The sequence below is a fragment of the Mustela nivalis genome, assembly GCF_964662115.1.
Source record: "Mustela nivalis genome assembly, chromosome: 4".
In the NCBI taxonomy this organism is placed as follows: Eukaryota; Metazoa; Chordata; class Mammalia; order Carnivora; family Mustelidae; genus Mustela; species Mustela nivalis.
The window spans coordinates 86,830,529-86,854,413 of record NC_139023.1 but is presented as its reverse complement, the minus strand read 5'-3'; the positions used below and the strand labels follow the sequence as shown (position 1 = coordinate 86,854,413).

At 36.7% G+C, this 23,885-nt stretch overlaps 1 protein-coding gene across 5 annotated transcripts in view; it reads left to right on the top strand.

Moving 5' to 3' along the window:
- The first annotated feature begins 9,223 nt into the window (after nt 1–9,223).
- Nucleotides 9,224–23,885, top strand: part of ADAD1 (adenosine deaminase domain containing 1) — a 107,995-nt gene continuing 93,333 nt past the window's right edge. The window contains exons 1-5 of one of the 5 annotated variants that reach the window (XM_082726759.1): nt 9,224–9,307; nt 9,883–10,062; nt 11,065–11,253; nt 13,950–14,117; nt 21,027–21,095. In XM_082726759.1, coding sequence (XP_082582885.1) covers nt 9,891–10,062; nt 11,065–11,253; nt 13,950–14,117; nt 21,027–21,095 — 598 coding nt within the window. In that variant the 5' untranslated portion in view covers nt 9,224–9,307; nt 9,883–9,890. Of the gene's footprint in view, nt 9,308–9,331; nt 9,537–9,627; nt 9,756–9,882; nt 10,063–11,064; nt 11,254–13,949; nt 14,118–21,026; nt 21,096–23,885 lie in introns of those variants that run through there. The other 4 variants (XM_082726757.1, XM_082726756.1, XM_082726755.1 and 1 more) reach the window with 4 other exon arrangements.

Genomic DNA, 23,885 nt, shown 5'->3' with positions numbered 1-23,885 from the left:
GAGATATGGAAGGAAGAAGCCCTTTCCTCTAAAGGAAAATAGGAAATAGAAGGAGGCCGGGGTGGGGTGGATGTTGAGATTGCGCAGTTTTGGGTTTGCACAAGAAGAAAATCTCTCAGACCCCAGACTGGGAGATGGGAACGGAGTTTCATAGGTTTTTTGCAAAACTCAGGCTCTGGAAGTGTGTGACTTTCACCAGAGCAGAGCTGTGCCCTGCGATCCTGAAGAGGAGGGTTCTGGTTCAGAGCATGCACAAAGTGGTGCAGGGATCTTCTGGGTCGCACTGGCAGAGAGATCATTACCATTCCTGGAATACATTTGGAGGAGGGCATATTGCCTCTCAAAGGACAAAAGACCCTGCATGCGCCAACAAACACAGCCTTTCATCAGGAGGGGGCAAAGGTGTGTGCAGAGGGTAGATAACCCAGTCACTGCTCTTTGTGGTGCCACAGCATAGAATCTGCCCACCATGCAGGTGTGGGACTTTTTGTGGGACAAAGGACACTAGTCAGAGAGCAGCAAGACTAACCCAGAGGTGGGAGCAGATCCAAGTGGTGCCCACTCTTAAAAGATTTGAAATTTTGAATCCCAGCCACACCAAATGCCTGTGGTGCCAGGCATGATGAAGGCCTTTAGTAAAAAGTTCTGTGAGAGCTTCTGAAGAGCAAGGAGTGTGAGATTTCCTGCCTCTCTGGATGAGAGAGCAGGGTTGCACCATGTTATCCTCACTACACACAGGACTGGAACTCAGAGAGCAACACAGCAGCCCCTAGTAGAGGTGGGAGCCGCTTAAACCAAAGCCTGACCCCTTGTGCTTGGCAAGTGTTTTTTCACCTGGGCAGGAGTGACTCTGAGCCATCACAGGGCACTTCTCACCTAGAAGAGCAACACTGGCAGCATGCCACATGCCCGGAGTCTACAGATCATACAGTGCCTCACAGCGCCCCCTTCAGTTCTGGTGGAAATAGGACCAAGGCTGTACTTTTTTTCCCCCCTTGTTTTTTTTCCCTGCTTTGGAATCAGGCTTATCTTTGTTTTTTCATTTCCTCCCCCAATCACTTTTTTTTTCTTTCTTTCTTTCTTTCTTTCTTTCTTTCTTTCTTTCTTTCTTTCTTTCTTTCTTCTTTCTTTCTTTTTTTTTTATCGGGCCTCTTTTTTACTTTTCTTTCTTTTTTGTTTTCCTCCTTCGGAATCAGGCTTGCAGGTTTTTGTTTTGTTTTTGATTGCTTTTTTTTTTTTTTTTGCCTTTCTTTTTTTCCATGCTTTTTTCTACAAACAAATCAAAGCACATCTAGATAAAGTTCCAAACACTCCCCACTATAGGCAAGGAGGAGCTCTGCAGAGTACAGACCAGTAGGAAAGAGCAGCCAAAACCAATAGCTGAGTGCACACAGAATACACCAGAAACACTTCCTGAAGTGCAGGCCCTGGACAGTGTATGACCATTCCTGCACCTGAGGTGCAGGAAACATAACAAGCTTTCATGACATGCAAAAGGTAGAAAGTTAGCCAAAATAACAAGATGGAGGAATTCTCCCATCAGAAAGGTCAGAAAGATACCATAGCTAGGGACTTGCACAAGGAGATATAAGCAATATATCTAAACAAGAATTTAGATCAAAAGTAGTCATAAAACTACTAGCTGGCTTGAAAGAAGCATAGAAGACATCACAGAAACCCTTGCTGCTGAGATAAAAGACCTAAAAACTTGTCAGGCTGAAATAAAAAATGCTGTAACTGAGATGCAGACTGAATATAATCACAATGGGGATTGAAGAGGCAGTGAGGAGAACAGTGATATAGAGGGTAAAATTATGGAAAATAATGAAACTGAAAAGAAGAGTGAAAGAAAGCTATTACATCACAAAGGTAGACTCAGGGAACTCATTGATTCCCCAAAGAAGAATAATATCCGTATCATAGGAGTCACAGAAGAAGAGCAGGGAAAGGGACACAAGGCTTATTTGAAGAATTATAGCTGAGAACTTTCCTAATCAAGGGAAAAAGAGGCATTCAAGTCCAAGAGTTACAGAGAATTGCCCTCAAAATCAACAAAAACAGGTCAACTGCATGAATATCATAGTGAAACTTGCAAAATACAAAGATAGAGAATTCTGAAAGCAGTTAGGGGAAAATGGTTCTAAACTTAAAATGGTAGCAACATAAGGCTAGCAGCAGACCTGGCCACAGAGACCTGACAGGTCAGAAAGGACTGACATGATATATTCAGCATGCTAAGTGGGAAAAATATGCAACCAAGAATACTTTATACAGCAAGCTATTATTCAGTATAGAAGGAGAAATGAGGAGTTTCCAAGACAAACAACAATTAACAGAGTTCATGAAAACTAAACCAGCTCTGTAAGAAATATTAAAGGGGACTCTTAGAGCAGGAAAGAGAAATCAAAGACTAGAAAGAAACAGAGAAGATCTACAGGAACAGCAACTTTACAGGTAATACAATGGCACTTAATTCATATCTTTCAGTAATTATTCAGTATAAATGGACCAAATGCTCCAATCAAAATCAATCAGAATGGATTAAAAAACAAGACCCATCAATATGGGTCTCTTATAAGAGACTCATTTTAGATGCAAAGACACCTCCAGACTGAAAGTGAGGGGGTGGAGAACAGTTTATCATGCTAATGGACATCAAAGGAAAGCTGAAGTAACCATACTTATATCAGACAAACTAGATTATAAACCAAAGGCTGTAATAAGAGATGACGAGAGAGACACTGTATCATAATAAAAGTATCTATCCAACAAGAAGATCTTACAAATATTTATGCCCCTAACCTGGGAGCAGCCAGATATATAAATCAACAGCAAACTTAAAGAAACTCACTGATAACAACTTAATAATAGTAGGGGACTTTAACACCGCCCTCACAGCAATGGACAGATCATCTAAGCCGAAGATAAAGAAAGCAAGGACTTTGAATGACACACTGGACCAGATGGACTTAACATATATATTCAGAGCATTTCATCCTAAAGCAGCAGAATACACATTCTTTTCAAATGCAAATGGAACATTCTCCTGAATAGATCACATACTGTGTCACAAATCATACCTCATCTGATAAAAAAGACTGAGATCATACCATGCATATTTTCAGACCACAATGCTATGAAACATGAAGTCAATCACAAGAAAAAATTTGGAAGGACCACAAATACATAAAGATTAAAAAACATCCTACTATAGAATGAATGGGACAACCAGGAAATTAAAGAATTAAAAAAAAAAAGAACATGGAAGCTATTGAAAATGAAAACATGTCTAAAACCTTTGGGATACAGCAAAGACAGTCCTAAGAGGGAAGTATTTTGCAATCTAAGCCTTCCTAAAGAAGCAAGAAAATACACAAATACACAACCTACCCTTATACCTGAAGGAAGTTGATAAAAGAAAAGCAAATAAAGCCTAAATCCAGCAGGAGAAGGGAAGGGAAATAATATAAGTTAGAGCAGGAATCAATGATTAAAAAAAAACAACCCACAGTAGAACAATCAATGAAACTAAGAGCTGATTCTTTGAAAGAATTAACAAGATTAATAAACCCCTAGCCACACTTACCAAAAAAAAAAAAAAAAGAAGAAGAAGAAGAAGAAGAAGGAGGGGGAGGGAGGGAAGAGAGAGAGAGAGAAAGAAAGAGGGAGGGAGAGAGAAAGGACCCAAATATACAAAAACATGATTGAAAGGGGAGATGTCACAACCAACACCAAAGAAATACAGTTATAAAAGAATATTATGAGCAATTATATGCACACATTAAAAAATCTGGAAGAAATGGGTAAGTTCCTGGAAACATATAAACTACCAAAAGTGAAATAGGAAGAAACAGAAAACCTGAACAGACCCATAACCAGGAAAGAAATTTAATCAGTAATCAAAACTCTCCCAACAAACAAGAATCAAGGGCTGTATGGCTTCCCAGGGGAATTCTACCGAACATTTAAAGAATTAATACTCACTCTTCTGAAACTGTTTCAAAAAATAGAAAGGGAAAGAAAACTTCCAAACTCTTTCCATGAGGCCAGCAGTACCTTGATCCCGAAGCCAGGCAAAGAAGACCCCACTAAAAAGAATTACAGACCAACATCACTGATGAACATGGATGCAAAAATCCAATCAGATCCAATAGCACATTAAAAGGATTATTCACCATGACCAAGTGGGATTTAATTCTGGGCTGAGAGGTGGTTCAACATCTGCAAATTAATGAACAAATTAATTAACAAAAGGAAGGATAAGAACAATATGATCCTCTCAATGGATGCAGAAAAAGCATTTGACAAAATACAGCATCCTTTCTTTGAAGGAAATTAAAAGTGGTATTCTGGTGAATACACCAATGTTGAGAAAGCAAAACAGCCTGATTGCTGATATGGAGTATGTTTCAGTGATCTGGACAGAAAATCAAACCACAACATTCCCTTAAGGCAAAGCCTAATCCAGAGCAAGGCCCCCATTCTCTGATTTTAAAAGGCTTGAGAACTGAGGGAGCTGCAGAAGAAAAGCTTGAAGTCAGCAGAGGTGGTTCATAAAGTCTGAAGAGAGAAGGCATCTTCATCACATAAAAGTAAAAGGTGAAGCAGCAAGTGTTGATGTTGAAGCTGCAGGAAGTTATCCAGGAGATCCAGCTCAGATCATTCATGAAGGAGGCTACACGAAACATATTTTCTTTTTTTGTAAACAAAACAGCCTTCTATAGGAAGATGATGTTATCCAAGACTTTCAGAGCTAAAGAGAAGTTAGTGCCTGGCTTCACAGCTTCAAAGGACAGGCCAACTCTCTTGTTAGGGGCTAGGACAGCTGGTGACTTTAAATTGAAGACAGTGCTCATTTGCTATTTTGAAAATCCCAGGGCACTTAAGAACTGTCCGAAAGCTACTCTGAAAGTACTCTTGTGAGCACTTTGTTGTTCAATGGAACAGCAAAGTCTGGATAACAGCACGTCTGTTTATAAAACGGTTTACTGAATGTTTTAAGCTCATTATGGACTCTTACTGCTCAGAAAGACGATCCTTTCAAAATAGCACTGCTCATTGGCAATATACTTGATCACCCAACATTTCTGTTGGAGATATATGATAAAATTAACGTTATCTTTGGTAACACAACATCCATTCTGCAACTCATGGAAAGATTAATTTCAACTTTCAAGTTTTACTGAGAAATCCATTTGTAAGGCTAGAGCTGCCATGCATGGAACTGGGCAAAATAAATGGAAAACCTGTTGGAAAGGATTCAGCATTTATTAAGGACATCCATTATTCATGGGAGGAGGTCAGAATATTAATATTAACAGGACTTTGGAGGAAGTAACTGCAGATGTGGTGGAACTAACAAAAGAACTAGAATTAGAAGTGGAGCCTGAAGATGTGACTGACTCGCTGCAATCTCACTGAAAAACCTTGAATGGATGAGGAGTTGTTTCTTATGGTGAACAAATAAAGTATTTTATTGAGAAGAAAACTACACCTAGTGAAGTTGTTGTAAAGGGTGTTGAAACGACAACGAAAGACTTAAAATGGTACATAAACTCAGCTGATAAAGCAGCAGCAGGGTTTAGAGGATTGACTTCAAATATGAAAGTTGTGTTACTAAAATGGTTTTGAGCAGTACTATGTTGTCCAGAAACATTATTAGTGAAAGGAAAAGTACTGATGCAAGGAACATCACTGTTGCCTTAAGGAAACTTGCCACAGGCACTCAACCGTCAGCAATACCCTCCTGCTGAGTCAACAGCCATCAACATTAAGGTAAAATTCTCCACCAGCCAAAAGATTATTAGTCAGATAGTGGTAGCATTTTTTAAATTATTTATTTATTTATTTGACAGAGAGAGATGACAGGCAGGCAGAGAGGCAGGCAGAGAGAGGGGAGGAAGCAGGCTCCCCGCTGAGCAGAGAGCCCAATGCGGGGCTCGATCCCAGGACCCTGGGATCATGACCTGAGCTGAAGGCAGCGGCTTAACCCACTGAGCCACCCAGGCGACCCAGTGGTAGCATTTTTTAGCAACAAAGTATTATTTAAATTATGGTCTATACATTGTGTTTTTAGACATAATGCTATTGCACAATTAATAGACTATAGTATAGTTTAAAATTACTTTCCCACACACTGAAAACCAAATAATTCATTTGACTTGCTTTTTTTTTTTCAAAGATTATTTATTTATTTATTTAACACAGAGAGAGAGGTCATAGGAAGGCAGAGAGGCAGGCAGAGAGAGGGGGGAAGCAGGCTCCCTGCTGAGCAGAGAGCCCAATGTGGGGCTCGATCCCAGGACCCTGAGATCATGACCCGAGCTGAAGACAGAGGCTTAACACACTGAGCCACCCAGGCGCCCCGACTTGATTTTGATATTCATCTTATTGCAGTGGTCTAGAACTGGACTTGCTATATCTCTGAAATATGCTTGTATTTAAAAGTTGCTAAGAAAGTATATCTTAAAAGTTTTAATCACAGAAAAGAAAATAATTGGGGGATGGATGTAACTAGACTTGTTATTGTAATCAATTTACAGAATATACAGGTAACAAATCACTACACGGTATACCTGAAACTAATTTATGTCAATCATATCTCAATAAAAAAAGAAATTGAGCTCAGAAAGCATATTAAAAAAAAAAAAAAACCACACACAGTAATAACTGCTTCTGGTAAGACCCAAAGAAGACTCCAGGGTGAAACAGTGTTTGTATACTTCTAATTATCTTCCTCAAAATATTTATTGGTATGGTGGATTTAATATATGTCCATAAATTCTGTGATACTCCTCTCCCCAGGAGGTGGATCTCTATTTCCCTCCCCTCTGTGTAAGATGGAATCCTTCTACCAAAAACAGTACACAAAAGGAAAAAAAAACCAGTAACTTTACAGTGGATAAACCTGACAGCCTTAACCAAGTCATGAAGGCTAACATTGTCAATAGTTGCTGACATCATGTACTCCCTAATACGTTATGAGAAGTGTACTTCATCTATGTTTTCGTCTCCCCAATACCCTTAAATCTTGTATAAACACCAGAAAACATCTGGCAAACCCAAATTGAGCGCCAACCTACAAAATATTCAAACATTATTCTTCAAAAGTGGCAAGCTCATGAACACAAGGAAAGACTTAAAAACTTTTATATGAGACAGATGACTAAGATGTGACCACTAAATACAATGCAATATTCTGGACTAACTCATGCAACAGAAAATGGACATTAATTGAAAAACTGGTGAAATCCAAATCATGTGTATAGTATAGTTAGTAATGTTGTACTAATGCCAATTTCTTAGTGTTGATAATTGTGCAATGGCTATGTATGATCTTAACATTGGGGAAAACTGAAGGGAAGGGTATAGGTGAACTCTTTGTGTTATCTTTACAATTATTCTGTAAATCTAAAATTATTTCAAAATAAAACATTGTGTATATATCCACTTCATCTTTAAGAGTAATTTTTACCCATTCCTTTTACTTCTTGAGCTTGTTTCCATTCTACATTCCTCCTCAAATTTGATCCTAATGTAATTGTGTTATTTTTGTACTCAGAACTTTCATTCATTATCCCTATCGTACTTCTTGGCAACAATATTTGAATTTTTAATTTGTTGTAGCAAAAGTCTCCAAACATTAAGAAGAAAAAGTTCTGCTTTGAGTTATCATTACAATTATTAATGGGCATTTGATCAAAGCAACATATCAATACATTTCTATAATCACTAAAGAAAAACAAGATTTATTGAAAATGCATTGCTTAGGGGTACTTGGTTGCCTCAGTTGTTCAAGTGTGGACTTTGGGCTCAGGTCATGTTTCTAGGACCCTGGGATAGAGTCCTGCATCTGGCTCCCTAGTCACTGGGGAGTCTGCTTCTTCCTTTTCCTCCCCCTGCTTGTGCTCTCTCTCTCTTTCTCTCTAAAATAAATAAAATTTAAAAAAAGAAAAGAAAGGAAAATGCATTGCTTTATGAGAGGAATGAAGCTTTTCTTTCTTCTAATTAGCCCATATGTTTTGGGGTGGCTATTACCTCTTGTTGTAATGAGGTAGAATATCATCAATTTTATTGTTTTCTTTCTCTTTCCCTTTTTCCTTTAAAACAATATAATCCTTGAGAAATGTTATCTATATAAAAAAACAAGGGGTCGCCTGGGTGGCTCAGTGGGTTATAGCCTCTGCCTTCAGCTCAGGCCATGATGCCAGGGTCCTGGGATCCTGTCCCACAGAAAGCTCCTTGGTCAGCGGGTAGTCGCTTCTCCCTATCCTTTCCCTGCTGGTAGTCCTCTCTCTCTCTCTCAAATAAATAAATAGAATCTTAGAAGAAAAAAAAAAGTAGGGAGGGACACATTTATATATTGTTATAATGCTATCCTTCTGGGTTATAAACCAAAGTTGGTAATTTACTAAAGAGAAACTGAGCCAGGCATTAGCCAGAAGATATAGGTATAGTGTGCTCTTGTTTTAATATTCTCCTTGAGCAGGACGGGAGAGCTCGAGTCTTTACAAAATGATTACTTTACACCACCATAGGCAATTGAGGTTATTTTAATAAAATCAGCTCCCTTGGATTTGGGCTAAGGCCAAGATTGACCTAGCGCATATCAAAATCTTATCTATAACACAATGTGTATAAATAAGAAAACCAATTGCCTTCATAGGGAAATATATATACACATTTAACCATCTGTCAGCTAATACCTCCATTAGGGTCTCCTACATCTTTCACGAGTGCAAAGAACTGAAAACACCCACGATGGCTTTGTCATTAGGTTTCAACCTCCCGGCCTGTTTTCGAGTGTTCGCTGTTTGGCTCCTCCTGTGAAACTCAGGCAGGAGTCCAAAGCGGTTTTTTCTGTAAACATTAAAGACACCATTGAGGCCAAACCTTGTCCACAGGGGCCTCCTCAGAGTATAACCAGGGTTAGAGCCCAAGGTTTCCTTGAAACCACCCACACACGGCACCCCAAGGACAGCCTCTAATCACCCTGAAGGACACCCCAAAACAGTGCTTTGTGAGTACAGTGGTGAGCGGGGTGTGGAGGGCATTTGGCAGGACGGCGAACGGGCCGCACCCAACAACCTTCATCCGAATTCTGCGGCAGTGACCGCCGCAGTAAGCTTGAGTGCTCCGGCTCCCAAAACAAGGCCGACCTCACAGGGCTTCGAATGCGCGCGCATGACGTCTGACGTCTCTCTGCTTGTGGACGCAGGCCGTAGAGCGCGGAGCCCGCCCAGCCGGCAGAGCCCGAAGGGAACTGCGCGGGCGCGAGCGCAGGGCCGGAAGCCCGGCCGCGTAGACGGTTGGTGATTGGACGAGGCTTGGTGTGGGGGTGTTAGTCCGGGTACTGCGGGGACGCCACGAGGCCGCTTTTGAAAGACGCAACCTTGGGGCGCGTGGCTCTCGCGCAGAGTGTCCCAAAGCCAGAGATTGAGGGCGGGAGGAGGAAGCAACGGCGTCGGCGGCTGGGGCCGGCGAGCCCCGGGCCTGTGGCTCGGTCTCCGGCCTACGCGGCAGGAAGGACAGTTTTGGTGGGTGGGAGTTGGGCTGGGAATCGGGCCGTTGAGGGAATCCTGTTTTTATTTTTATTTATTTATTTTTTCTTTGTCCCTGAGCCCCGAGTAGTTGTAAGGACCGTCCCTGCGGACCGCTTTGACCCTTCTTTGCCCTTTTGTAGCAGTGCTTTGGAAGGGATGTAGGAGGGATGAGCCCCGTACCTGTTAAAACTCTAGTCACGAAGCAGTCACGACGTGAGTTAAGACGTTTAGTCCTGTGTCGTGTGAGTGACTTTAAGCCATGTAGGTATATTTTAAATTTCAGAGTATTTTTATCTAGTACTTTTTTTTGTTTTCTGCCGATTTTCTTAACGATTTGCAGGTGAGAAAATGTCTGGCAACAATGACTGGTTTCAGAGTTCGCGGGTCCCTAGCTTTGCTCAAATGCTGAAGAAGAACTTGCCAGCTCAGCCATCAACCCAGACGGTAACTACACCCACAGGATATTCTTCAGAAAGATACAGCCTGTCGAATATGGCTTCCAAGGTTACCCAAGTGACGGGTATGAGTTTTTCATTTGCAATAATGCCTTGGTTCTTTGAGATTCTAGAATGGCCAATGAGTACTGTTGAGCCTCCAGTTTAAATGTTGCCTGGATACATATCCATTTACCAGGGGCTATGTCCCTCCTGGAGCTCCAATTTGCCTCTGAACATGGTGCAAAGCATGTGGAAATCCTCCTTGCTGCTCAGTTATTCTAACAGCTTCAAGCCTGTCTTGCCTTTTTTTTTTTTTTTTTTAAAGATTTTACTTATTTGTTTGATAGAGATCACAAGAAGGCAAAGGCAGGCAGAGAGAGAGAGAGAGAGGAAGGGAAGCAGGCTCCCTGCTGAGCACAGAGCCCCCCCCCCCCAATTTGGGGCTTGATCCCAGGACCTGAGATCATGACCTAGGCCCAAGGCAGAGGCTTAACCCACTGAGCCACCCAGGTGCCCCCTGTCTTGCCTTTTTAAGGTAAGGTTGTGTTGGTCCCTTCAGGGAAAGGACTGGACTTATACTGGTTTTTAGTCAACATATCACTTAGCATAAGTGTAAAGCAGAGACAAACACTTAAATTCAATTGAATTCAATATTAAAAGTAATATAAAATAGTGAGTAGGAAATAGAAATGTACCTTTAGTCCCAGGTCTGTGTCTTTAGTCCAGACCTTAGTGAAACCATGTATTTAAAAAAAAAAAAAAAAAAAAGGATTTGAGAGCCTCCAAAGACCTTGACATCATTAAAATTCTGTGATTCTTTGATATCACTTCATGTTATGACAGTGATAGCACTTCTTTGCAAAAATGGTTTTGGTGCTCCAAAAAGTATATGCATCAACAGGTTACACTTGTCATGTGTGCAAAAATTTTTTAGTAGAGACTTACTTGTAATGAAGAATACATATAATAGATGTATCAGGGACAATCTTCCATTTTATGGGAGGGTTTAGTGTTTTTGCTTTTTTAAAATTTAAAAAAATTTTTTTTATTTTACTGAACTGACAACTCTAACCATATATTTTTAGGTAATTTTCCAGAACCATTGCTTTCCAAAGGCCTTTCATCTATTTCAAATCCTGTCCTTCCTCCAAAAAAAATACCTAAAGAATTCGTAATGAAATACAGACGTGGAGAGATAAATCCTGTGTCAGCTTTGCACCAGTTTGCACAAATGCAGCGGGTTCACCTTGATCTTAAGGAAACTGTAACAACAGGCAAGTGCCAAGTTGTATCTGGTTATTACAATGCTGTAAGATATTTTCCTGTTAAAAACAGAGCATATACATACTACTAAATTTGATTATTTTCTACATTCGCATAATCTTGGGATTAGGTAACTACTGGTATGTTTTAACAAGTATACGGCAGGAATTTTTATATTCATATTTTTCTGCAGATAACTTACATGTACAAAGTTTTTATAATCGAATTTTAATTTTTTTGTTTATGGCTAGTTGAACTGAAGTCCCATCAGCCTTGTGGATTATTTTCAGGTGTAAGTACCTGTAGATTAAACATGCTTTTGAAGAGTTGTTAAATATTTGGATTCTCTAATGAGAAGGATTCTGTGATGATTATACCAGACAAAATTATGGTCTAATTTAGCTTCTGAAATTCAAGGTATAGAGGTGAAAATAACATTTCCATGATTGATACTCTATCTGCAGACTTGTCTGTGACTATTTTCTCCATTCTCTCTTAAACTTCCCTCCTAACCTGTGGAAGGCTACAGTAGTACAGATCAAATAAAAGCAAAAAGCATCCTCTAATCTCTTAACGTCATGAACAGCGATTAGAAAGAACTTTAGAAAAGTGGAGGGATAAGAGACTAAGTGCTGTTAATAGACATGGACAAGCTGAAAGTATGAGAGTCAAACACAGTACTTAAAAATACATACATGTGTGTACAAATATGTGTTTGTGTGTGTGTTTATATATACAAAGACATTATCAAATAGCTTGGTTTTTTAAGTTTTTTCTTACCGTTGCTAACTTTCACCAATACGGGTCTCAAGACATCCTTATAAAAGAATTTGAAGCTTTTGAGATTTTAGCTAAGATTGTCATAGTAAAGTCACATCTCCAGTCTGTTGTTTTGGAAGAAAAAACAGTACACAGGTTACAAAAATAGAGTCTTAATATAGAAGGTAGAGTTTTCCTAGGTACAGTTACTGTAGGTTGGATTACTTCATGATCAATACTGTGAACTTAATTTTTGTGTCACTATTTTTCCCTCCATTCTTCTCAGACTGTTCTTGGAAAATGTAAACTCTTGATCATAATAAGAAAAATAAGTGTGTAAGGGCAAATCTTTATTGATTTGTGTAAAAGCTACTCAAAAACACACTCCTCTGATTAGTAATGGTATTCACTTTGTGTTCATAGTACTAGCTGAATAATCTGAATCAATAGGTTTAATGATGAGACCAGAGTATCCATATTTTCACAATTCTATAGGTGATTTAAATCCATACTAACGTTTGAGAATCTGAAGTATGATAGGATGAAGCTTAAAGGCTCAGCACTCTGACACCAAGTACTTAATTAACAAATTTGATGGATGCTATCTCACACGTAAAAATCATCAGGGCCACTAGTTAAATATACAAAATACTCTCAGGTTTTGTATATTTGAGTTGGAACCTAGGTGATCATAAGGAAAGAACTTGGGAAACTGAAGTCCTAGAGAAAAATCAGTTTACTCAGATGCAGCGAGGAGTTTCTTGTAAAACCTTGATGTACATCTTTAAAAAACCCAGGGACACCTGGGTGGCTCAGTTGGTTAAGCGGTTGTCTTCAGCTCAGGTCATGATCCCAGCGTCCTGGGATGGAGTCCCACATCAGGCTCCTTGCTTGGAGCTTGCTTCTCCCTCTGCCTCTGCCTGCCACTCTGCCTGTGCTCACTCTCACTCCTCTCTCTGACATATAAATAAATTAAATCTTTAAAAAAAAAAAAAAAAACTAGTGTAATATGTGAGAAAGTAATAATGATGGTGATGATGACAAGGCTTATGTGGAGTGACATTGTACCTAGCCATCCATAAACAGGGGAGAACCTTAAGTTGACTAAAGGTCTTCTGAAGTCCAAAATTACCAACAAGTAAAACTTGAACTGGAAAAACCTTTGCCCTGTAAATTTATATGATTCCATTTCATTTTTCATTAGGCAAAAATGAAAACTAGGTAAAAATAATTGTGTAAAGGTAATCCTTCTAGGAATTTTGGATGGCTGGACATTGAGTTTAATTCTTTAGCATGTCTTCTCTATTGTTTGTTTTGGTTTTCCTGGTGGATTCTATCCCTTCCACTTGCCTTCAAGGCTATGGTGGTGTGAGTAGCTTATCATAACTCCCTAATAGATTCACAAGATTTCTGCAAAAGGATCCCTTTTTTTCTGGAACTTATACTCTTATATGAGTATCAGAGCACTCAGAAGGCGGGAGAAATTGAGCTTTATTATTATTGAATTTCAAAAGAAGAGAGATGTTGCCAGAGTCTCCACATTTTACCCTTCATTGGTCATTCATTAGTTATTTTATTTATTTATTTATTTATTTATCCAGTTATTTATTTATTTATTAGCTATTTGTTTGTTTATTTATTTATTTATTTTATTGCCAGGCTTCATTATACAAGACACTGTTGCTCCATGCATGATCTGTACTCTAAAGCTGTCTCTACTGTTCATGTTGAATCTGGAGCCAAACTGGCTGCTGGATAGGTTCCTCAGAACTAGTTCAGGGGCTCATCCAGCTTTACTTTTAAACTGCATTGTAAAAAATAAAACACAAAACTGATAGGCCAGGATCGTTTTCCACAACTTTTGTACTGGGATATTTTTCTTATCAAATGTCATTTGCAAGATCATACTGTGAATTATTGCAGCATTCATTCTGACTTCTTTTTCAAGGTAACGTTATGGGACCATATTTTGCTTTTTGTGCTGTGGTGGATGGTGTTCAATATAAGACTGGACTGGGACAAAATAAAAAGGAGTCTAGATCCAATGCAGCAAAATTAGCTCTTGATGAGCTTCTACAATTGGATGAACCTGAACCAAGAGTTTTAGAAACAGCAGGTAAATACTCTTGATTATTATTTGTAAAATGTATCTTTTTCCAGAAGAAATCACCTGAAGGATTTGTTTTTGAAGAGTTTCATGGAAACTGCAAGATAGAAGTTGCAGAATTTATTTCCTTCCATTGCTGGTTGCTGACATGTTTAATGTTTGTTAAAATGTTCTCATATAGGGGATTAAAAGTACACTTACTATGATGAGTACTGAGTAACATATGGAACTGTTGAACATTATATTGTACACCTGAAGTTAATATAACACTATGTTAATTGTACTGGAATTAAAAATAAAAATAACAAGAAAAGAATAAAGAAATAAAGGTTTTATATAAAAGAAAATCCAATAAGAAAATCCATAAGCTATAAACATGTTGAGTGAATTGTCTCATAATTTGTCAGATTCCCAGTAGCTTCACATCCAGAAACTTGATTTTTTCTATAATTTATTGGATTCTTATTATGCTCTTAATACAGTACATTTAATAGAGATTTTAAATGCAATTTTTGTGAAGTTTGCCTATCTACATTAAATTCAGGAATGGTAAAGCTACTTGAGAAAATAATGGCCTAAAGCAAACTCCAGAAATAGATTATGCAGGTTGAAATATTGATCCTGGATAGGCATGTTATTTGCCTTCTAAACCTGTTTTCATCATTTAAAACATGGGGACATTAAAAAAATAAGTAATAAAAAAAAATAAGTAATAAAAAATGGTGACTCTGATAGTGACTACCTTCTATGGCTGTTCTTAGGATTAAATATGCATGCAGAACTCTCAGCCAGTGCTTGAATAACTTGCAAATGATAGTAGCTCTTATTAAATATTAATCATAAATAAAATGGCAACATATTGAGGAACATATTCCTCTATATGTTGCCATTTTATATATGTGTTAGCATAATAAGCAGTTTTTGTCAGTGGTCCCTTAATCATACATTATATTATCTGTAAATAAGTTAACTTTAAAAAAGAAAAACAAATTTTATTTAAGCAGTGATTATAAATTTATTCTTTTTAAATTCAAATTATCACTTATTGTACTACTGGGCTTTTTGGCTTTTAGTCTATTCATTTTTTTCTAATTCTTAATATCGTTTTGTTTTTTCTCTAAGTTTAGATCTTATTACACATGTTTTATTTTTGTTCAATTAAAACCATTATTTAGTAATTAAAAATGATTTATTTTGCTACATGTAAGTTTTGATGTGGAGTTTTTTCATTGTTTTCAAATAGTTTGTCATACTTTGGATTTATTAAGTCCTTAGGAGTGTATTGTGTTAACTTCCATGTTATTTTCTGTTTACTATTTTTCAGGTTAATTTTCAGGGCTAGGTATGATTTTTGTCTTATACGTGCTGGCACTATAAATGTCATATTATCCTTATTTTATTGAAATATTTAAATTCTTACATGTTATTTGACTTGTAAAAAGCAATGATGCAGTGGTTTAATTTTGTTATAGAGTATACTTTTAAAAATTCAATATAAAATTATTTCTTTTTTATCTTGCATATTTTATATGTTATGTGTTTTCGGTCTTAAAATTCTTTTAATTCTCATAGTGCTACTTTTAGTTACCTTTTGTGTTTGTTTAATATCTTTATCCTGTTTTACTTTTAATTTTCTATTGTACATAAAATTAGATTTTTTTGACATAAAGAATATTTCAATTAAAAAACTTCAGCATTTGGGCGACTGGGTGGCTTGGTGGGTTAACACCTCTGCCTTTGGCTCAGGTCATGATCCCAGAGTCCTGGGATCAAGCCCCATATCGGGCTGTCTGCTCAGAAGGGAACCTGCTTCCTCTTCTCTCTTCCTGCTGCTCTGCCTATTTGTGATCGCTCTGTCAAATAAATAAATAAAATCTTAAAAAAAAAAAAACTTTAATATTTGCATTTATTATGAATGGTGTCATATTATTTGTTTTTCCTTTTGTCTTATAGATACTGTTTTCTTTGACTTTTTTTTCCTTTAAATATTTGGAGGGTATGTACTGATTTTAACCTGGAAATTCCTCTTTCTGATGTGAATTCAATTTTGATAATTTTGAGTTTTGATTTTATCTCTTGATAATTTTGCTTCTTTACCAATATTCATATTTGTCCATCATTCCCTTATTCAGTCTCACTGATTTATCCTCTGGGTGAACAAATCTTACTCACCTGGCGCTTAATGTGATAAGTGATTTATTTCTTTTATAGATATGCCTTTGCCTTTCCAGAGTCTTCAGCAAATTAATGTGAAATGCAGAACTGGTGGCAAGAAATATTCTTAAGACACTTATTCAGTTTATTAATGGAAATTCTTGATATGTGATTATTGTATCAGCTATTAACCCACCTAGGTATATCCTTAGCAATATTTTCCCAATTTCCTTCCAACTATAGCATGCAGTAGAATCAGTAAATCTATACTTTCAGGATATGCTGTATTCCAAGGACTGTGGTAGGTATTGGGAATTTAGAGTCAAGTAAGATCTGTCCTCTGCCCTCAAGAAACTAAAATGCTTTGTTGAAATTACATTACAATAAGTCTACAGAATTTCCCAAGCAACGAATTTAATTGTCAGAAATGGGTGTTTATGATTGGCTTCTAATGATAAATACTTTTTTTCCCTAAGGGTCTTTAAAATGCTTATCCAGGGCTAGCAAATATTTTGCCTGGTGGGCTACAGTTTTTAGTTTCTAAGTACTTATCTTTTGCCTTTCTGAAAATTAAGGTAGCACTTTTCCATATCCACTGATGCCCCGTTTATATCTACCATTGTTTTCTCAAAGAGTACCAATAGTACCTTAATTAAGACTAAAGGATTTTTAATAATGTATTTTCTCTTGTAACAGAGCCTAGTAATAATTTAATTTAATAATTTAATTAGGTCACCTTTTCCCTTATATTCTTTAAAATGTCCTAAACAGCTGAGTTTAAAGATTTGTTTTACTTGTGAAGGGATATGGAAGATAAGAGGTGAGTATTTCTTTGCTGTGAGCTTTATATCAGTTTTTCTGATCTATTCATTTATAACATAAATCTTAAAAGCTTAATTTTTTTTTAAATTTTGAACTCATCAGAATTATTTTCCATTTGTATGTTTTCATATTTTATATGTGGTGTTTTTAAAGTATAATCTTATTTTTTTTAGTTGTACAGAACTTCTTTAATTTTTTAAGTTTTGAAAATCTTAACACTTCTTAAAAAATTTTTTTTTTAAATTTTTATTTTAAGTAAGCTCCATGCCTAACATAGGGCATGAACTCAATGACCTTGAGACTGAGTTGCATGGTTCTACCCACTAAGCTGGCCCGGCACCCTGAAAATCTAACACTTTTGACACAATGATTTAAAAACCTGGTTCTAAGTTTATTTCAATATTCCTTACTAAAAAATCATTTAAAAGGCTTTTAGTGTAGTCAAACAGAATTTTATAATGCATATATATAAAACAAATTTTAGTATCTTAATGATTTTAAGTGTACAGTTTAGTGTGAAGTACATTCACTTTGTTGTGTATCCAATATCCAGAACCCTTTGCATCTTGCAAAACTGAAATTCTATACCCATTAAACAATTATTCCTCATCTCCGCTTCTCCCTTTTACCCCTTTGACACCAAGTTCATAGCAATTACCATTCTGCTTTCTGTCTGTATGAATTTGACTACTCAAGGTCTTGCAAAGTGGAATCATATAGTATTTGTCTTCTCATGGCTGGCTTTTTTCACTTATAATATCCTTAAGGTTTATCTCCATTGTAGCATCGGTGAGAATTTCCTTCCTTTCTAAGACTGAATAATATTCTCTTGTATGTATATACCACATTTTGTTTATTCACCTGTCGATAGGTACTTGAGTTGCTTCAACTTTTGGCTGTGGTGAATAATGCTGCTATGAATGTGGATGTGCAAATAGCTATGGCATTCTGGTCTCAGTTCTTTGGGTTTCATACCCAGAAATGGAATTGCTGGATCATACGGCAATTTTATATTTAATTTTTTTAAAGAACTGCCATATTGTTTTTCGTAATGGCTACACTGTTATACATTCCTACCTGTAGTGCACAAGGGTTCCAGTTTTTCTACATCCTCACCAACAGTTGTTATTTTATGGGTTTTTTGTTTTGTTTTGTTTTTGATAGTAGCCCTTCTACTAGGTATGATGTGGCATCTCATTGTGGCTTTGACTTGCATTTTCCTAATGATTAATGATGGTGAGCATTTTCTCATGTGCCATTTTATATCTTCTTCAGAGAAAGGTAATAATACCTTTGCCCATTTTTGAAAGGGCTTATTGTTTTGTTGTTGTTGTCATTGAGTTTTAAGAGTTCTCTATACAGTAGTTCCTTCCTTATTCATGGTTTCACTTTCCACGGCTTCAGTTACCTGTGGTCAGCTATGGTCTGGAAGCAGATGATCCTCCTGACATATCAGAAGGTCAGTAGTAGCCTAATGCTATGTCACAGTGCCTACGCCATTCACCTCACTTCTTCTCATTACATTTTAAAATTTCCCATCATTACAAGATGGGTGAGTACAACATAAGATATTTTGAGAGAGAGAAAGAAATTATGTTCATGTTTTTATTACAGTATGTATGTTCTATTGTTCATCTCTTATTGTGCCCAACTTATACAGTAAACTATCATAAAGACATATGTATTGGAAACATAGCATATCTAGGGTTTTGTATTATCTGTTGTGGAACCAATCCCCTCTATAGGGAAAGACTACTATATATCCTGGATATCAATCCCTTATCAAGTATGTGATGTGCAAGTATTTTCTCTCTTTTTGTGATTTGCAGTTTTACTCTGTTAATAGTGGTTTTTGATTCATAAAATTATTTTTTTTAATTTTTTATTTTTTTTTATAAACATGTATTTTTATCCCCAGGGGTACAGGTCTGTGAATCGCCAGGTTTACACACTTCACAGCACTCACCAAAGCACATACCCTCCCCAATGTCCATAACCCCACCCCCCCTTCTCCCAACCCCCATCCCCCCAGCAGCCCTCAGTTTGTTTTGTAAGATTAAGAGTCACTTATGGTTTGTCTCCCTCCCAATCCCATCTTGTTTCATTTATTCTTCTCCTACCCACTTAAGCCCCCATGTTGCATCACCACTTCCTCATATCAGGGAGATCATATAATAGTTGTCTTTCTCCGCTTGACTTATTTGGCTAAGCATGATATGCTCTAGTTCCATCCACGTTGTCGCAAATGGCAAGATTTCATTTCTTTTGATGGCTGCATAGTATTCCATTGTGTATATATACCACATCTTCTTGATCCATTCATCTGTTGATGGGCATCTAGGTTCTTTCCATAGTTTGGCTATTGTGGACATTGCTGCTATAAACATTCGGGTGCATGTGCCCCTTTGGATCACTACGTTTGTATCTTTAGGGTAAATACCCAGTAGTGCATTTGCTCTGGAAAACAGCATGGAGGTTCCTCAAAATGTTGAAAATAGAACTGCCCTTTGACCCAGCAATTGATTCATAAAAGTATTTAATTTTGATGAAGTTCCAACTTTTTCTTTTGTTACATATACTTTCAGTGTCCTATCTAGATAGTTATTGCCAAATTCAGTGTCATCCTTAAACTTTTCTCTTAGATTTTCTTCTAAGAGTTTTATGGTTTTCACCCTTATGTTTGCGTCTTTGATGCATGTTGAGTTAATTTTTGTATATGGGGTTAGGTGGTGGTCCATCTTCAGTCTTTTGCATGTGGCTATCCAGTTTTTGCAGCATCATTTATTGAAAAGCCTGCCCTTTCCCCTTTTGTTACTGGCCCCTGTGTCAAGAATCATTTGAGAAAATATGTGAGAATTTATTTCTGGGTTCTCTATCCCATCAATCTATGTGTCTGTCTTTATGCCATTACCATACTGTTGCGATTTATTACCACTTTAAGTATTAAAAAAGGAAGTGTGAGTCCTCCAATATTGTTCTTTTTCAAGATTATTTTGCCTATTTGAACATGGTACTTTAAAATGCAGGCCAAATTGTACAGTCCCATTTTTTATTGAAATTATTTGTTCTTGAAGAAAAGGATTTAATATATTTGGTTTTCATTCTACCTGAGCCCAACTCTCCTGAGTAAATGGAAAAAATCCATCTTTCTCTGAGTTTTTAAAACTCTGCTTAAAGTCCAGAGTGTATATATCTAACTCTAGTTATTAGCCTTTGCTTAACTAATGTAAACTGCAAGATGACATTGCCAGTCTTTCCTTGCTAATTTTGATATGTTCAGTCAGTATTTTGTCTTACTCAAAATTAAGACACGAGTCGCAGTATTGTTTGCTTTGTTCGTTCTTATGAATGATTCTTGAGAGATACTAATTAATTTTCGTGAAACTTTGCTCCCGGAAACTCTTTTTTTAATCTTTTCTGATCTTTTTTGTTGTTGTTGTTTCTTTGGTTTAATGTCATGTTCTTTTTTGTGTGTTTTTTTTTTCCTGGATTCCCCATGTTGTGATCCAAATTGGAAAACCATTGCAAAGAGTCTAAAAGCTTTGAAAATTTTGAATGTAATATCTCCCTAGGAAAAATGGTAACTTTTACTTTACTAAATTGTGATGGGATATTAATTCTAAATATTTTGCATAGTAGTGTAAATAGAAAATTGTTCATGAGCATCTGAAACAAGGTTTCGTTCTTAACTCTTTGAAAATATGGCATCTGTGACAATGCAACCTGTATAGCAGCATAAGATAAGGAAATCCAGAGCTGTGTGTGTATAATTTCATTATAGGTAAGACATTTATCAAGACTGAGCTAATATTTGGTGGCCTATACAAAAAAAAAATAATCATTTAAAGATTGCTGTTTATTATAGAATACTAGGGTACCTGCTCTTTGGAACATTGAAGTTTCATGTTTCTTTATGCTTTTTTTTTTTTCCCCCATTTACAGGTCCTCCTCCTATCCCTGCAGAACCTGTTGTTTCACCCGAACCAGCATATGTCTCAAAAGTACATTATGGTAGGAAAGTCCTTTATGATGTTCTTTTTTAGAAGAGTAACCCAGTGAAAAATAAAACATATAAAAATAAAACATATAATAAAACATATAATAAAACATATAATCAAAATATGCTTTAGGTATTAACATATACAATAGTATTTTATCATTCAAAACTGTCACACTTCTACAAGGAGGAGAATTTCCTTCTGTATTCTGCTAAAAAAGAGAAATGAGGGGAGAGGAAAAATTGAAGAAATGGCTATTTTTCTATAAGGAGGTGGTTCATCAGTTTCGTATAGCTGCTCTTCTGAGAATGTTTTGCTTTGGTAGGCTTGTCATTAATGAAAAACAATGGCTTTCTGGTGGTTAAAGGTTGGGACATTCATTTTTAAATAACCTATTTATATGGGTGCCTGGGGGGCTCAGTGGGTTAAGCCTTTGCTTTTGGCTCATGTCATGATCTCAGGGTCCAGGAATCGAGCCCCACATCTGTCTGTCTGCTCAGTGGGCAGCTTCTTCCCCCCTCTCTCTGCCTGCCTCTCTGCCCACTTGTGATTTCTGTCAAATAAATAAAATCTTTAATAAATTTAATAAATTTATTTTTTACATAATAAATTATTTGATAAATAAATATTTACTTTTAATGGCAATTACTTATCACTCAAGCCCAAGAAAACTACAACTACAATTGCAGTTACTAATTGTATCATCTACAATCAGCTATTTCTCCATGCACATTAATTTTTCCATCTATAAAATGGCCATAACAATAATTACAGCATTGGTAATTATGAGGATTAAATGAATTCATATATGTGGAATATTTAAATCAGTGCCAGTAGATGCTTCCTAAATAATAACCTTTTTTTAATATCACTTTGTCATATTCAACATATGTTGTTTTATCCGTTTCCTGTCAGATTATGAATCCTCTGAAAGTCAGGAAATTATTTCTCCATTGTTTACATAGTGGTTAACACTTCAGTCTTCAAGTTCAGAGTGTTTATAGATTTAAAATGAAAATGTGCCTTTCTTTCTCTTCTAAATCTGGAGATTAGGATTTATTTATTTATTTATTTTCAAAGATTTTACTCATGTATTGGACAGACAGATCACAGGTAGGCAGAGAGGGGGGAGAAGGCCCCCCACAGAGCAGAGCACCCAATGCAGGTCTCAATCCCAGGACCCAAGCCAAAGGCAGAGGCTTTAACCCACTGAGCCACCCAGGCACTCCTGGAGATTAGGATTTAAAAATAAACTTTAAGCCTCTTCAGACTTGGTTTGTGCATTGTTTTCTTAAATTTACGTTATCTTTCTAAAACAGAGAAAGACTAAGCTTGTTTGGAGTAAATGGACCAGACCAGGAAAAATAGGCCTATTCAAATGGCAAAATTCATCAAAGTTTAGTATAGTAATTTGATCTAACATTCCTAAGAATTGAAGAAAAGAAGGGAAGTGTGAGGTGAATCTAGAAGTAATCATCCCTCAACGTGGGAGAGGGCTCTAGTCTGTCTTTTCAGCCTCTGTGGGCAACTTTAATGAATAGTGGAATAAAAACTCTGATCAGTGACTGACAATAGAGTTTAATATTACTCTGAGAAAACAGATAAGTCTGTGAGGAAGAAAGAAAATGTGGTTAACAGTATGTTTAAGGAGCCAAGTTTAGTAGGCTGAGACAGGAGTCAAGTTGTCAGAACATGTAGAGCAAACCTCATTCTTCCAGCTTATGGGTAAACACAGGAGTTAAATGATGTTGCCTTTGGAGAAAAAAGATTTGAGGCCCACAGTAATTTCAAAACAGGTCCTGGTTGGGCCAGTTATAGAGTGTATCATTATTTCACAGCCTGTCTGCATTTCTAACTGGACCATATTTCATTAAAAATAATGATATTTTGGGGTGCCTGCTTGGCTCAGGCCATAGCTTCAACTCGATTTCAGCTCAGGTGATGATCTCCAGGTTGTGAGATGGAGTTCGGCATTGGGTTCTATGCTGGGTGTGGAGCCTGCTTAAGATTCTGTTTCTCTTTGAACTTCCTGCCCCCTCTCTAAAATTAAATAAATAAACAAATAAATAAATAGAAATTTTTAAAGAGTGGTATTTTGACTCTGAAGATAGATTTAGGTTACTCATGATACTGAAGGTCACTTGAAATTAGCTACTCGAAATTAAAGAAATGTTAAATGGCATTATACATGTTATATTTTTATCTTATCTTTCATTTTCAGTAATTCAGGAGAACATTTTATTTCCTTAATGGTACATTACACATATACATGTATAAGGAAAATGATATTGCATTTTCTGTTTTTTAGAAGAGGTATATCTAGTAACTGAAACTTGGTTATATTCACAATATTATTTACCTTCAACACTGAATTAAGATCAAGAGGTATACTGGTATGTTGTTAAGTCCCAAATGTGCTTTATGATATTTAGATACAACCTTTTAATGTGTAGCAGAACATTTTGTTTTGTTTTGTTTTGCCCCATACTCAATTCTTGTTCTATACTAATCACAGTGTGTTTTTCTACTCTATATCATAATCCAGTACTTGCTAACTCTATATGATATGATCAAACGAATTACAGTTCATTCATTCTGTGGACCCATTAAGAAGGATAAGGTAATACTAATGTCTACCCTTGAGTGATGTTCAAGAGCAAGTAAATACAAAAAGTGCATTTCAACATGTCCCATTTTTTGTTTTTTGAAGTGATACATATTTATAGATACTCAAAATTTCTATTAGAAACTGGTATCATTGCCTGCCTTTGGTGATGCAACTTCCGAATGTATATTTTTATAT